Source organism: Podarcis liolepis (assembly GCF_965112155.1).
Source record: "Podarcis liolepis genome assembly, chromosome: 17".
NCBI classification, from domain to species: Eukaryota; Metazoa; Chordata; class Lepidosauria; order Squamata; family Lacertidae; genus Podarcis; species Podarcis liolepis.
The window spans coordinates 33,051,179-33,065,870 of record NC_139571.1 but is presented as its reverse complement, the minus strand read 5'-3'; the positions used below and the strand labels follow the sequence as shown (position 1 = coordinate 33,065,870).

Here is a 14,692-nt window from a genome sequence, read left to right as displayed (position 1 = left end):
ATTTTTATCATTCTTTAGTGTCACGTCATGATGTTTAGAACTCTGCAAATTAAATCAGTAATATCTCCATATTGCAAATGGAATATTGAGGCTAAAAGATATTGACTTGCCTAAGGCATTTTTTTAAAAAATTGTGACCTGATTATTTAAGAGAATACACAGGCTTTGTAAACAATGGCTCAGGTCTTTACCGTGTACAGTTGTCAAACGTAATCCGTTCCGGAAGCCCGTTCGGCTTCCGAAATGTTAGACAACCAAGGAGCAGCTTCCGATTGGTTGCTAGAGCTTCCTGCACTCAAGCGGAAGCCGCGTCAGATGTTTGGCTTCTGAAAAACGTTCAAAGGTTTTCAGCGTTTGGGAGCTGAAATGTTTGAAAATGGAGCCATTCAGGAGCTGAGGTTTGACTGTACTGTACTATATAGAGTGGGTTTGTTGGAAGGTTGGCTGCCGAGGTGGCAAAATCAGGCATTTCCCCTGCACTGCAAAACTAGCAGTGAGTTCACAACAGCATCGCCATTCCCACTTTGTATGGGACACCATTTCTTTCTTTCTTTTTAAAGAAAATCCAAATCTCAAAGCACACATCAAGTCCTTGTACAAGTTCTATATCTTTTAATACAAATTATTGATGGCATTAGTTGGATATAATGAAAACACACGTCAGTGTTGCATAGCTGCTCAGATATACAACTTCATTCCTTTCAAGTAACTGAAATTAAGTTACTCCATAAATCCACTGTAAACGAGGACTCTGCAATCCAACTCAAATACTTGCAGAATCTTACATGCGCTTGCTTTATGAGAACAGCGGCCACTCTGTGGAGGCCAAGACTGGGAACCAATTTAGGGCATTAAAATCACTAGTACAGCATTATTCACATAAAATGAAGAAAACAATTCCTTTATTTGGTACAATTCAAGTAATTGCTAAGTGTTTTTTAAAATGCACAGTGCTTTGGACCACCCCCACAGTTAATCTGTACAGCAGCAGTAACCAGGGGTCAGTATGTTATGGAGAGTGCCTTACACTCCTGGTGGGATTAGAAGCAATACCTCTGTAGTAATGTAGAGTTGCAACATATTTTGGGAAGGGGTGGAGAAGATCACTCTGTTTAATTGCCTGCCTAGCTATCTCCACTCTTAAAGTTCTTGTAGTTCACCCAGAGCCGAATGTCATATTCTTTCCTGCTTTAACATGGAGTTACTGCGGATCATCGTAAGTTGGCACATTCTGCTCCTCACTTGGGCTGTGTTTGCTCTTAAGGGACCGTCCAATGTATCTCCAGTATTCCTTCCGGATTATGTCTTTTTCTTTAGCCAGGATTTCACATAGCTACAGAAAGGAGAATTACAAGTTTGAACAGTTTGCATGGTTTATACCCGCCATTTTGTTTATTATATAGCACCCCAAAGGCTCATGGTGTTTTGCCAATATAAGCAGAAAGGCAGTTCCCTGCTCTGGAAACCTGCAACAGACCAGAAGACAACACTGGATAGTGGAACTGGAAGAACTCTGCTGGGTTAGCAGGTGCATGGATCTGAAGCCACATTCTGCCAAGTCAAACTATGGGTTTAATCTTGCCCAGCGTGCCACAACCTGGTAACCCTCCAGATGTTTTGGACTCCAACTCCCATCAGCCCCTGCCAGAACTATTTTCTATTTTTCAGCAGTGGAATCCTAACCTAACCAAGATTTATCGAGACTAATTCTACAGGGATTGTTTTTAAGCCAATGATTTTATTTCTAAAAGTTTCTATAATATTTTTTGACCCAAAAAGGATGGAATCCTCTGGTGTTGTTTTCCTGGGGAATACTCATCAGTGCCCTTAGAAAGCCTGAAAGTTATGTGTGGTATTCACCAGTGATATTTATTTTGAAATATTCAAGAGAGACAAGTAATTGAATTCACTATTGATTCTCCAGTAATAAATACCCAACAATCTTCCAATTTCCAACCCACTCCACGCTAACTGATTTAGAATTCTTTTCTAGCAGAAATAAATAAATCTTAAGGTACAGCAAAGAACAGAAATTTAGCCGAGGAGCATTTCCCCCAAGCCCCATACACACCAACAATGAAGTGGAATAATGTACAACTGGAGTATTCATTCACATTACTGTATTCCCCTACCAGTTTCAGTTTTCCTAACCTTCTGTTGCTTCCCTTTTCTCTATTTCTAAAGTGTAAGCACCACTGGGTATGGATTTGTCCTTTCACTGTTTATACAATATGGTAATAATAGTATAATAATTAAAAGGCATCTTTTGGAGTGCAAAGGAAGTTGGTAGAGGGCTTTATCAGCATGTAAAAAAAGACTTTCCTTTTCTCAAAGCAAAATACTCTATCCAGATAATCTGGTAGCTCAGCCTGGCTTTTAAGATTTGGCAAAGCAAATGAAATACACAAAGTTCTCTCTCTCTCCTACATGGCAGGATAAAATACAAGCCTAATTCTCTTAATGGACACTAAAATACAGCTTTCCAACCCTTCCAGTCTAGTTTTTTTGTCAACCGAAGACTGCATTTCTTAATGTACCACAGGTTATAACCAAGCCTTTTTTTAAAAAAAACCCACGGTTCTTTCTAACCAAAATAATAATAATAAAAAGTACTGAATCTAGACAGAAAGGCAAATCCTGTCCCTCATGTGTTGACTGGTAGCAGCTGGCTGAAAGCCCTTAACAATAAGTCAGAAGTTCTGAGCGCATAATTTAGGGATGAAATGGGAGTCAGCTGCTGTACAGAACAGCATATATGGAAAGAGGCAAAATGGTTACATAAAAAGTGAAACCCCTTTAATTTTTACATTTCCTTTGTAGCTGGCATTAAATAGCAATCTGATAATCAGCACGCATAAAAGTAATTGTGACAGCAGTTATACAGCATATTAATACTGCATCTTAAACAAGTATTTTCCTCAGAATTATAACTTCCAGACTGCAGTGCATGGCAGAGAAGTGGTCTGTGCCACTTCTGTACAATTTTCAATTCTGCAAAAATGGATAACATTCTGCAATTATGTCAATTTAAAAATCACTATCCTTTCACTAAATTTGTTTGCAGTACCAAAAGTTGGTGCTACCACATTCAAACTGACAGACTATTTATCCACAGGTGAGATTAAATTCTACAGAAGACTGGAGAAAAGATTGAGTTCCCCATCTGCTTATTGCAACTAGTCTATTAAAAGGGTAACACAGAGGCTGAACAACTTTTAAAAACTAACCTCTAATGCTTTGCTGAGAGTTTCTTCCTTGTTTTCACACTCGTTTTCCAGCATATCTTCATATATGTCCACCAAAAAGGCAATCAGGTAGGGGGAACTATGACTTGGCTGCAATTCCAGTAGCTGTCCTAAGAGGTTTGGATGTTTCGAAAGGCCACGGTCCTGCAGGATCCTGAAATAAAATGCAGCTGTGAATGCCACACTTCATTTGCATGCGGTCACCACACCATTTGCTGTGCATTTACCAATCTGACGCTTCCTACAGAACGTGGAAATCTCCTATGGCCTATATAAAATGATAAGCAAGCAAGCAACTACAAATAGTGTCAGGTATCATTAACCTACAACCCATCTCAACTAGTATCATGAATCAGTGCCAGGTATTCAGAGGGACGCGGGTGGCGCTGTGGGTTAAACCACAGAGCCTAGGACTTGTCAATCAGAAGGTCGGCGGTTCGAATCCCCACGACGGGGTGAGCTCCTGTTGTTCGGTCCCTGCTCCTGCCAACCTAGTAGTTCGAAAGCACGTCAAAGTGCAAGTAGATAAATAGGTACCGCTCCAGTGGGAAGGTAAATGGCGTTTCCATGTGCTGCTCTGGTTCTCCAGAAGCGGCTTAGTCATGCTGGCCACATGACCCAGAAGCTGTACGCCGGCTCCCTTGGCCAGTAAAGCGAGATGAGCGCCGCAACCCCAGAGTCAGCCACGACTGGACCTAATGGTCACGGGTCCCTTTACCTTTATTCAGAGGACAAGCGGCAAGATCCCCCTGCCCCTGAAATATGGCAATGAGCTAAGTGCCAGAGGGAACGTGCACAGCTGATAAAGTCCTGGAAAACGAAACAAGGCCCAGGAAAGCACCTCAACAGACCAATCAGGATTCGGCAATTTGCTCAGCACTAAAGTCTGCACTATGGCTGGAGAACCTGTGGCTCCACAGACATTGCTGGACCCTACCTTCCATCATCTCAGACCACAGGTTATACTGGCTGGGGTTGGGAGACCTGGAGTCCAACAACATCTGGAACTCCATGGCGTGTGCAATCCGACTGGCATCCTCCCAGATGTCATCTGGGCACCAGGTACAACTTTAATTCATCAAGGCAGAAGGAGAACCTGCTCAGTTGATGCTGACACAAAACCCCACACCTACACTATATAATAGAATATAAGTTTCGCCACCCCACCCCTCCTCTCCTCCCTCTCTTCTTCCCCAACCTTAGACTGTACACAACACCTTAGACTGTCTCAAAACAAATCTGTCTCAAAACTGATCTGCAGAAAAGACTTTACAACCTGAAAAAAGAGACATTGCACGTACTTTTGTAAACCAAGAAAATATGTAATAAAAAATATTTTTAAAAACAAAACAAGGCTATAGGCTCTTTTGGACCTGTGGTTCCTGGTCTCGTTCTATTTTTTGTAGCCTTAAAAAAAGAAGAAGATTGTTGCTGACTGCAAACCACTTTGCTCTATGCAATAAAATGGCTTACATCAATATAAATATGTTTATGTAAGCCATTTACATTATGTAAGACATCCACCCACCATGTACAGAATATGCAACAACAACAACAGTTCTTCACAACTTCTATCCCTGAATACTAGGAGCAGCTCAAAAAATTATACGATTTTAATTTTAAAAAAAAACAAAAAAACACAACCCTGAAGACAACCACATCCTCACCGGTATGTGCTTCCTCTACAATGTGACTCTTAAGGCCATGTAACACCTGACATTTTCTTTTCTGATCTTAGACGCAAAGCCTCCAGAACTGGGTAGTGACAGTCTTTTTCTGGTACCCGAAGCTGATCTATATCACTCTGCCCCTGCAACAGCACCTGAAGCACTTGGAGAACTTCCACCCCCCTATCAAACCTGCATGGAGGACACAGCCCTTCTGCAAGCCATTCGGTGTCTGCACTCCACGCTGTTTTGCAACTCAGTCATCCTCTACTTGTGTTACAGTTTCCTACCCTTGCCAAAACTGGGAGCAGAAAATCATTTGGAGTAACTCCTTCTTACAGCCTCTGGAATTACAAAATATCTGGAATTACAAAATATCCAGGGCTCCATGTACACCGTGCTAAAAATATGGAAGTTACGCAATCAAAAACAAATGAAAAAAAAAGCATAGGTTCTGCATCTTATAACAAGTAGGCAAACTGAATAGATTTACGTTTTCTGTCTTCTTTTGCACAATTTCTTTCTGGTTTTGCTAGTCATGGCGGCAAAGGAAATGCACTTAAGAGCTTACCAACCGTAGGAAATCGTATTCCACAACTGCATTGGCTGCAATGCCCATGTACATTCACAAATACCTCTGCGGTGAAAGGCTGGAAACTTGTTTTAAAAATGAAAGCAAATTTTTTCAGGAAGCTGAACCCTGGGCCTGCTATTAGTACAGCAAGCCAGTGTGGAATAATGGTTAGAGCATGGGTAGGCAAACTAAGGCCCAAAGGCTGGATCCGGCCCAATCACCTTCTAAATCTGGCCCATCACCGTGTTTTTACATGAGTAGAAAGTGTCCTTTTATTTAAAAATGCATCTCTGGGTTATTTGTGGGGCATATAATTCATTTTTATTTTTATTTTCAAAATATAGTCCGCCGTCCACCCCCAAGGTCTGAGGGACAGTGGACCGGCCCTCTGCTGAAAAAGTTTGCTAACCCCTGGGTTAGAGTGTTGGACTCACTGGGTGAGCTTGGGCCAGTCACCATCTCTTAGCCTAGCCTACATCACAGAATTGTTGTGAGGATGAAATGGGGAAGAGGAGAACCATGAACACCACCTTGAGATCATTGGAAGATTAAGGTGGTATAAAAATGTAATAAATAAAATAATAACAAATGCTAGCATATTCTGCACTTCAGAATAGCCAAAGCCACTAACAAATTTATCTCACCCTTTCAAATAGTTCCAAGCACTTTCATTATGGGGCACCATCTTGATCATTTCTAGGGTAAACCTGAAAAAGAAAAGCAGAGTATTTGATAAAGAAGAGAGGAAATATGGAGTCATATTTTATGCATATCAACGTACTCATTTTTTCCCCCAAATAGCAGAGAGTAAACGGCATTCAACATAGAGTAGGTGGTATTCAACACCAGTCCTACTCAGAGTAAACCCACTGGACTAGCAGGCTCATTAATTTCAGTGAGTCTACTCTAAGTATGACTTAGCTGAACACAACTAAAAATGTCTTCTCTCCAATAAACAAATTTCCTACCAAGGAAAAGATGTTCTACAGATTCTTTTTTTAAAAAGAAAATAGTGGGGGATACCTCAAGATAATACTATAGAAATTTTTATTCACAAGGCAAAAATAATCCAAGGGCATGAGTTTTGATGTCCTTAGATCATCTTTCACCAAGTTGATGCCTTCCAAAGTTTGAGGACTACAACTCTAAAACTCTGCTGTGTTGGTTGGGGCTGATGGGAGTTCTAGTCCGAAACATCAGGAGGCATCAGCTTGGCAGAGGCTACCTTATCTAATGGTAAAACCCAATATACTAAAACAAAAGAAAAACCATGCAAGGATATATAAGCAAGCATCTCTGATGTATCCTTCTGCCTGTGACAAGTGTAAATGGCCACAAATGAAGTTGAGTATTTATTTTACTTACTGGACTTCTCTCTCTAAAACAGCAGGGTCGTTATAACCAGTTGTGTTTGAAATGACAAAGTATCTTTGGTTCCAGACAGAATTGTTTCTGACATCGTCTTTCAGGAGCTGTTCCACATACTCTAGTTCATCATCCCACAGTTTAAATTCCTAAAAGCACAACAATAAAGGAGAAGTGCTAGAAGAAGGAAGTACATTTGGGAAATAGAGGGGGCAAAACCTGCCTTCTACCCACCATAGTGATCGGTGAAGGGATTTCACTCCCAGTGGCATTCCACAGGGCTCCTTGCAATGTACAAGGTCCCCACCCCAAATCTCAGTGGGCATTTTGCTACTAAGAGCAACATCAAAATACCTGAATGACCCACTGCCTGTGTTGCCATGCATGGTAGTTCTTGGCATCCTGGTTAAGAATGTCTGCTATAAATTCTAGTTCCTGGGATGGATCCTTCAGCCACTCCACCAACACTCGTCTGTGGTGCCTAAAACATGAAGAAATCCTTATTTAAACAAAACTTAAAAAACCCAGCATCCCTTCAGTGCCTGTTTACTGTTTAGTTGTTTTTTTATTGAAATGCAATCCTGCCAAGAGTGATGGATAATGGGCATTTGCACTCGAAAACAAAAATGTTCAATGGAATGGTAATTGAATGAGTGGCACATCGTCATATTTGGTTGTTTCTGATCTTGTAGTGCGAGACAGCTCATTAAAGGCTGCAATATTCTATCACACCGCTTGGCAACTCTCCCGCTGAAAGTGCAAGTTGCACCTACTGACGAGCATTGTGTTGAGTTTATACGAGGCAGAAAGAAAGCTGTCCTTGCAGCGATTAATCCACTTAGCTTATTCATATGTACAATTTCATCTGTCGAGAAACCAGCTCGGCATCAGTATGAAAATCAGTCTCACACCAAGATGACTTGAAGAAAAAGCTTTGGCTTCAGCCGTGCAATGTTTATTCTGTGCAATTGTACAATTTCATCATTCATATGTACAATTTCATCATTTGATGCCACAGCCAGCATGCAAGTGATGTACGTGTCTGAATTTGCCACGTCTTCTGTGCAAAGTATTAATAGCCATTAATCAGATGGGGCACAGAGTCCCACCCACAGATGCAACACCCCAATGCATGCAGTCTTAGCATGGCATCTCAGGAAAACCAACAGACTCTTGCTCACAGCTTTCCTGCTAGCAAAAGGATTTTCAGGCACTTTACAAGAGCCACTTGGCACTGCCCTGCTTTGTCAAGTGCCAGAAGATGCTGCAGCTGCAACAGTGTAAGCTACTAGTTCTACTGCTGGACTAAAGAAGCCTCATTGGGCTTAGGCTGCCCTTCTGGGTTTGAGCTATTGTTGGACCGTTAGCAAATGAGGAAAAAGAAATGCAGGCTGTTGTGTTAAACTGAGCCTGGGGTGGGAAAGGAAACAGACCGACAACACAGTCAAAAAGCATCTGCCAGCCTGCCATATTCAAACCAAGAACAAATAAAGAGGGACAAAGGCAGCCATGAAAACAGCCATCAGCCTAGTTATCTATGGCGAGCACAAACTGCACAAAGGTGATCAGACAGGGAAGTTTACAAAGGTAATGTTATTTGTTATGCTATGAAGAACTAGTAAGTAGGTTTTTGACCATTTTCATAGACTAGTAATTATTGATGGACCTAGTAGCTTGGCTTATAAGGACATTTTGCTCACCTTCTCAAAGCATTTATGTGGACGTCAAATTATTGTTGTTTTTCATTAAGAATGTTTATAAAGAATTTTGAATTTTATATGATTGTGAGTGTTTGCATGTCCCCCCCTGAAATCCTTTTGGTTTGCTGCATTTCACCTTATAATATATTAACATACCTCATAATATATTAACATATACAACTGTAATTCTTCTCAGGTTATATACAGAAAATGGCCAATGAAATGTTGCTTTGGGTACCCCCCCTTTCTTTCTGTTGCTGTTTGTGCATGTTTGCAAACACTCCTACTTTCTTTTCGTTTTTCTATAAGCATTTACAATACTGGCATTTCTGCAAAACGTATTATGTATGTCGTGTCATCATATAAACAAAACCTTCCTCATCTTAAACATTCTTGCCATGTACAATGGTCTCCACGTAAGCATTCTGCACTTATAATTTAGAAAAGACAGGCAAGTCCACGCAAGTGGGCATTTCCTTTCAAGGGAAATAACTTTCCTTATCAAAAAGGAGCCAGACATTACCAGACTTGATAATTCTTTGGCTGATCTTCAATGATAGCTGTGATATAATTGAGTTCCTCGTGTAGATCTTTGTTCAGGGACTGCAGAAGAACCCTGCGGAAATGCCTACAGAAGAAAAAAAAATCATCAGACAAGAAAAATATTCTTCAGCAAAATGCGAGACCCAATGAAGAATACTCAGTAGGACCTGCTCCTTCAGGTGGCCTTGGTGCAGCCATTCAGATTTAAAAGTGAACACCAGCACTTTTCATCAAGGCCAGCAATCATTGGCTGTTGAAGAACAGATATTGCATGGTTCTCCCCCAGCTTCTTCCAGAAGAGAGTCTAGCCATTTCATTTTGGATCACCTGCAGTTTCTGGACATTTTTTTTTTAAAAGAAGACAGCCAAACTTAGAGCTCATGACAGTAATCCAACCTCAACCTCAAGGTTACAATGCCATGCATTAATGGCAGTCGTGTCTCATGGTATACAAGTCTCACATGAGCAATAATTTTCTGCAAGGAAAATGTCTACTCACTTATTTTGCAACAAGGCCTGGGAAAGTAGCATTTTAGCACAGTTTCACTACTAGTTTCTTGTGCTTAGTTAAAAATGCATTTTAATCAAGCTATTCAGATAAAAATTACTTAAATATTACAGATTCCACACAAAAATAAAAGAAATTCAGACTCAACTTGTGGTTTTCTTCATGTATACTCAGCAATTCCCAACTAACAATAAATGACAGATTCATCATCACTACATACCACACAGTGTAGTTCGCAGCATTAAGATCAATGGCATCCCCCGTTAAGCTGAAAGCTCTTTCGCTCCTTTCATCACATTGCAGAACAGCCCGGAAGTAATCATATACATCTTTAACTAGAGAGAGAGAGAGAAATCGCTTTATGTCAAATCACTCTCTAGCCTTCCTTCTGGGTCAGAAGAAGCCAAAATACCCATCTAGTCCACAATCCTGTTCTCACAGTGGCCAACCAGATGTTTATGGGAATCCCTCAAGCTGGCTATGAACACACAACAGTCTTCCCCAGCAACTGGTGTTCAGAGGCATACCAGGGCCATTGCTGGAGGCAGTACACCAGCCATCATGACCATCAATTGTCTTATCCTCCTCGAAGGACAAAGATCTTCTCATCTCTTCCCAAAGTTCTACTGCCAAAACCATTTACATCCCTGATGGCTCAGACCCTGGCCTCCCTAGACTGGCTCCCTATCCAGCATAAATGCCCTGTGGCCTTTAGAGCTCTCCACTGCTTTGCCCCACCCTCTCCCTGCCCTTATTACCTGCCACGTCCTTGCCTGTGATCTTCCCTTCTCCAACTCTTGGCACCCTAAGCCATTTTCAGTATGATGCAACACCTGTAACAGTGCCAGTTCCGCAGTTCGAAGCAGCCAAGTGGGTCTATATGGAGTAAGGCCATCTTGCAGGTAACCTGGTCCTGTTGTTAAGGGCTTTCTATAATAATAGTAACACTTTGAACTTGGCCTGCTAGCAAACCAGCAAGCAGCACAGGTCTCCCAGCACAGGTGCTATATGCTGACAGGGTCTTGCTCTGCTGCATTCTACACTAACAGCGGCTTCCAGATCAAGAGCAAAGGAAGTACTACACAGTCCACATTGCTTTCTTCATCAACTCTGCCAGTTCACCCTTATGCCTGGAACTCTTTCTCAGAAAACCAACACAGTTTGAGTCTCTCTCTCTTTCGTCACCTTGTAGCCTTACTGGAGTTCACCAAGTGGGTCTGCGTTGCTCCCGGGAGGGAGGAAGGAAGTAAAATGACACCGAGGTTGATTCCAAGAAAGAGTTTATTCTGCTCTCTGGATAGCAGAAGGCACTTGCGTGGTAAGTCCACAGCAAGTCCAAAGAAATGAGAAATTTCATGCAGTATATATATCCTCCAGGCACCCTCTCCCTCCTTCCCCAGGAATCCAACCACATCAGCCTATACATGCAGGTTGTTCCTTCAACCTCCCAGCCTCTTCCTTTAAATCCTTCTTCAAAATGGCTTTAACCTTTAATTATCATTTTCAGCTGAAGTTAACTTGTTAACGTTTGTCGTGCGTTAACTTTGAATCCCCTCCTCCTGCTTTGTCACTCCCACTATTGACACTTGGACTGAAGGCTCAGAGGAGAAAGGGAACCTGTCCTCTCTCTTTTTTTGGCTTATTGTGTTTTATTTACTTACTTAACAAAACTTATATACTGCTTGATTGTAAGAAAACCTCTAAGCAGCTTACAGAAATATTGTTTTAAACCCACCCCCACCCACTGAAGGTACAGTAATCTGGAAAATGCACCTAAAATGTAAATGCCCTTTTGATATGTTTGTGTATCAAACAGAGAAGTACCTAATGTAGCTTGCTTTTTCTTGCTGAAACAGCAGCATTAACTAGCATTAAAGCTACTGTTTTAGGTGCATCTAGATTATCTACTAAAAACAACTCTGACACCTCTTTATTGATGGTATTTTCTTCTGAAGAAACCGAGGGCAATCAAGCATCAAATAAGGCTTAAATGTGTATCCCAGCTTCTCCTATACATGAAGCTTTAATGATAGCTTTCTAATATGTGGGTGGGGTTGTAAACAATCTTTAGCCCCACCTAAGTGCTAGTAGCAAGTGCAGTAATCTCACACATTGAATCATCCTAATTGATTCTCACACATGAATCATCCTAATTGCCTTACTCTGTCAGTTCTACTTCTGAATTCCCATAAAGACAATAGTAATGAAGAATGAATCACCTTTCTATGGCCACACTTCTAGTTTAGGTGGGCTTCCCTTTTTTATTTTTTAACCGAAGAACTTGAAACTTACACTTTTCACTATATATGATCTGGACTACTGGATTTGGCCCATCATCTTGAGGTACTGGCTCAACATCAGCCCATTCCTTCCTATCCCTGTAAAAAAAATAAAATCATAATTTGACAACCGGGGTAAAGTATGAAATACTAGGACATATATAGTTCAGAGCCACTGCCTAAAGACCAAGGTTGGTTCGCACATATGGGCAGCACTGCATGATTCCTTTCTGGCAATTTCCCCACTGCCCTGAACCCCATCCACAATTTCCCTATTTCCAACCACATGTTTCATGACATTATAAAAGTAATTCAGAGTGTCTCTCCATCTATGCTAAGCACAGCGATCAGCCCCTCTCCGGGAATAAGGAAACCCAGGAAAGTGGACGAGGCTATTTCCAAACAGACCTGGGCATCCTTCGTTTTAAAAACCCAAGCCTTGCTTAGGGGAATGTGTTTCATTCATTTATCTGGACATTTACACCCCAACTTGCTAAAAAAAAACCCCACCCAAACTCAAAAGACACACACACCTAGCAATAAACCAAACAGCAGGTTTGGGGCTTGGGGCTTTCATAAAAGAGGCATCTAGTAATGTATGGAAGTGAGAGCTGGACCATAAAGAAGGCTGATCACCGAAGAATTGATGCTTTTGAATTATGGTGCTGAAGGAGACTCTTGAAAGTCCCATGGACTGCAAGGAGATCAAACCTCTCCATTCTTAAGGAAATCAGCCCTGGGTGCTCACTGGAAGGACAGATCCTGAAGCTAAGACTCCAATACTTTGGCCACCTCATGAGAACAGAAGACTCCCTGGAAAAGACCCTGATGTTGGGAAAGAAGAAGGGGACGACAGAGGATGAGATGGTTGGACAGTGTTCTCGAAGCTACAAATATGAGTCTGACCAAACTGCGGGAGGCAGTGGAAGACAGGAGTGCCTGGCGTGCTCTGGTCCAGGGGGTCACGAAGAGTCGGACACGACTAAACGACTCAACAACAACAACAAAAGAGGCATCCCGAGGTTACAATCCTAAACACGCTTACCTAGGGGTCGATGCCATTGGACTTCATGGGGCTTACTTATGAGTAGACGTGCAAAGGACTGCGCTCCAAAACTCTCTCTCTCTCTACATATATTAATTAAGTTTTGGAGCGCACTCCTTTGCACGTCTACTCATAAGTAAGCCCCATATATCTATGTATATAAAACACGACATTCGCACATACCTGTACAGGACGTAGCCGTCGGCGTCTAGGGGCAGCCCGGAGTCCAGCTCGCTGTCCCCAGCGGCCTCGCCTTCCGCCTCCAGGTGAGGAGCGCAGGGCTCGGGGTCTAAGCCGCCTTCCCCGTCCGCCATCATCACAGCCGCCTCCCGCCCACCCCGGAAGAGAGGAAGCGGCGGAGGCTTCCCTATGAGGAACAAGCGCCGCCCCGAGCCATAGAGGCGCAGCTGCTGGGCCTAGAGTGCCTCCACCACGAAAGAGCCGCACGGGAAGGAACGGGAGAGATTCACAGCGCCCTCCTTTCTCTCTCCGCCAACGGGAACAAGGCTTTTGCCATAGAGATAGGAAAGCGGAAGTCGCCGCACCGGAAGTGCAGGAAGAACATGATGCCCAAAGAGCTTTGCGTTCCTTAGTTCCACTTCGGGTACTCCTTCATTTCCATATGCAAGGCATCGTAGGGCTTTTCCTCTTCTGTACCTTTAATATATCTATTAATATATATTGATAAATAGCATACTTAGATCCGTGGTTCCCAGTGTGGGGCACATGCCCCACAGGGGGGCAATTTGATTTTTTTAAGGGGGACAATTTGAGAAGGAGTTATTAACAGTTAATGGCCTTTTGGGCTTCCTCCACGTGAATAGGAAATCACTTTTTGAATAATAATAATTATATGTCACGGTGTGAGGGATCAGGATTTTAGAGATGCTTAGGTGGGGCATGGCCAAAAAAAGGTTGAGAACCACTGATTTAGATATACATTATATATACATACATATATACATACCGTACATACATGTCTTGCAAGGGAACAGGATCAGGCTCACCCTCCTGAAAATAAATAATTTTGTGGGTGGGAGATGAAGAGCGTGATTATTTCAATGCACTGCAAATACCTGCTTTTTTGTTGTTGTTGTTTAGTCGTGTCCGACTCTTTGTGACCCCATGGACCAGAGCACGCCAGGCACTTCTGTCTTCCACTGCCTCCCACAGTTTGGTCAAACTCATGCTGGTAGCTTCGAGAACACTGTCCAACCATCTCGCCTTCTGTCATCCCCTTCTCCTTGTGCCCTCCATCTTTCCCAACATCAGGGTCTTTTCCAGGGAGTCTTCTCTTCTCATGAGGTGGCCAAAGTATTGGAGCCTCAGCTTCATGATCTGTCCTTCCAGTGAGCACTCAGGGCTGATTTCCTTCAGAATGGAGAGGTTTGATCTTCTTGCAGTCCATGGGACTCTCAAGAGTCTCCTCCCAACACCATAATTCAAAAGCATCAATTCTTCGGCGATCAGCCTTCTTTATGGTCCAGCTTACCCGGTGCAAATGAGGTTTAGTCTGCAGCCTTAATTTCCAAGTAAACACACACAGAGCTGGGCTGTACATTTTGCTTTTATGTATCATTACTTTGGTTTTCTCTATAAGCTAAAATAGATCATTACAACCCAGTCCAGACAGATCTTTGTGGGAGAGCAGGAGTCTGCAGACAATGCATACATGCAGAGTGACATCTGGATTGCTCATCACAGTGCTCATCCAGATCAGACCCCATGTGGCTTTTTACATACCTACACATCAGCTTTATTAAAGA

At 42.3% G+C, this 14,692-nt stretch overlaps 1 protein-coding gene and 1 long non-coding RNA gene across 2 annotated transcripts; one reads left to right on the top strand and one right to left on the bottom strand.

The window, feature by feature from the left end:
* Positions 1–589: 589 nt before the first annotated feature.
* Positions 590–13,424, bottom strand: FNTA (farnesyltransferase, CAAX box, subunit alpha). The gene is made up of 9 exons (XM_083481564.1): positions 13,110–13,424; positions 11,895–11,980; positions 9,823–9,937; positions 9,075–9,179; positions 7,206–7,332; positions 6,852–7,000; positions 6,131–6,193; positions 3,228–3,399; positions 590–1,333 (listed from the first exon to the last, which is right to left on the bottom strand). Exons 1-9 carry the CDS (start codon positions 13,241–13,243, stop codon positions 1,202–1,204), a joined length of 1,083 nt encoding a protein of 360 aa, XP_083337690.1. The 5' UTR covers positions 13,244–13,424; the 3' UTR covers positions 590–1,201.
* Positions 9,946–11,381, top strand: LOC310696298. Its single transcript, XR_014520537.1, has 2 exons — positions 9,946–10,790; positions 11,054–11,381. It is a non-coding gene; the product is annotated as an uncharacterized lncRNA (long non-coding RNA).
* Positions 13,425–14,692: the final 1,268 nt, after the last annotated feature.

Bases quoted from the DNA above. Each gene is read 5' to 3' on its own strand.
- FNTA (XM_083481564.1), bottom strand. From the start codon at position 13,243: ATGATGGCGGACGGGGAAGGCGGCTTAGACCCCGAGCCCTGCGCTCCT. The intron at 3,400-6,130 runs GTGAGATAAATT...ATTTTATTTCAG, and splicing joins GCTTGGAACTATTTGAAAGG to GATCCTGCAGGACCGTGGCC. The intron at 1,334-3,227 runs GTTAGTTTTTAA...TCCTTTCTGTAG, and splicing joins CTCTCAGCAAAGCATTAGAG to CTATGTGAAATCCTGGCTAA.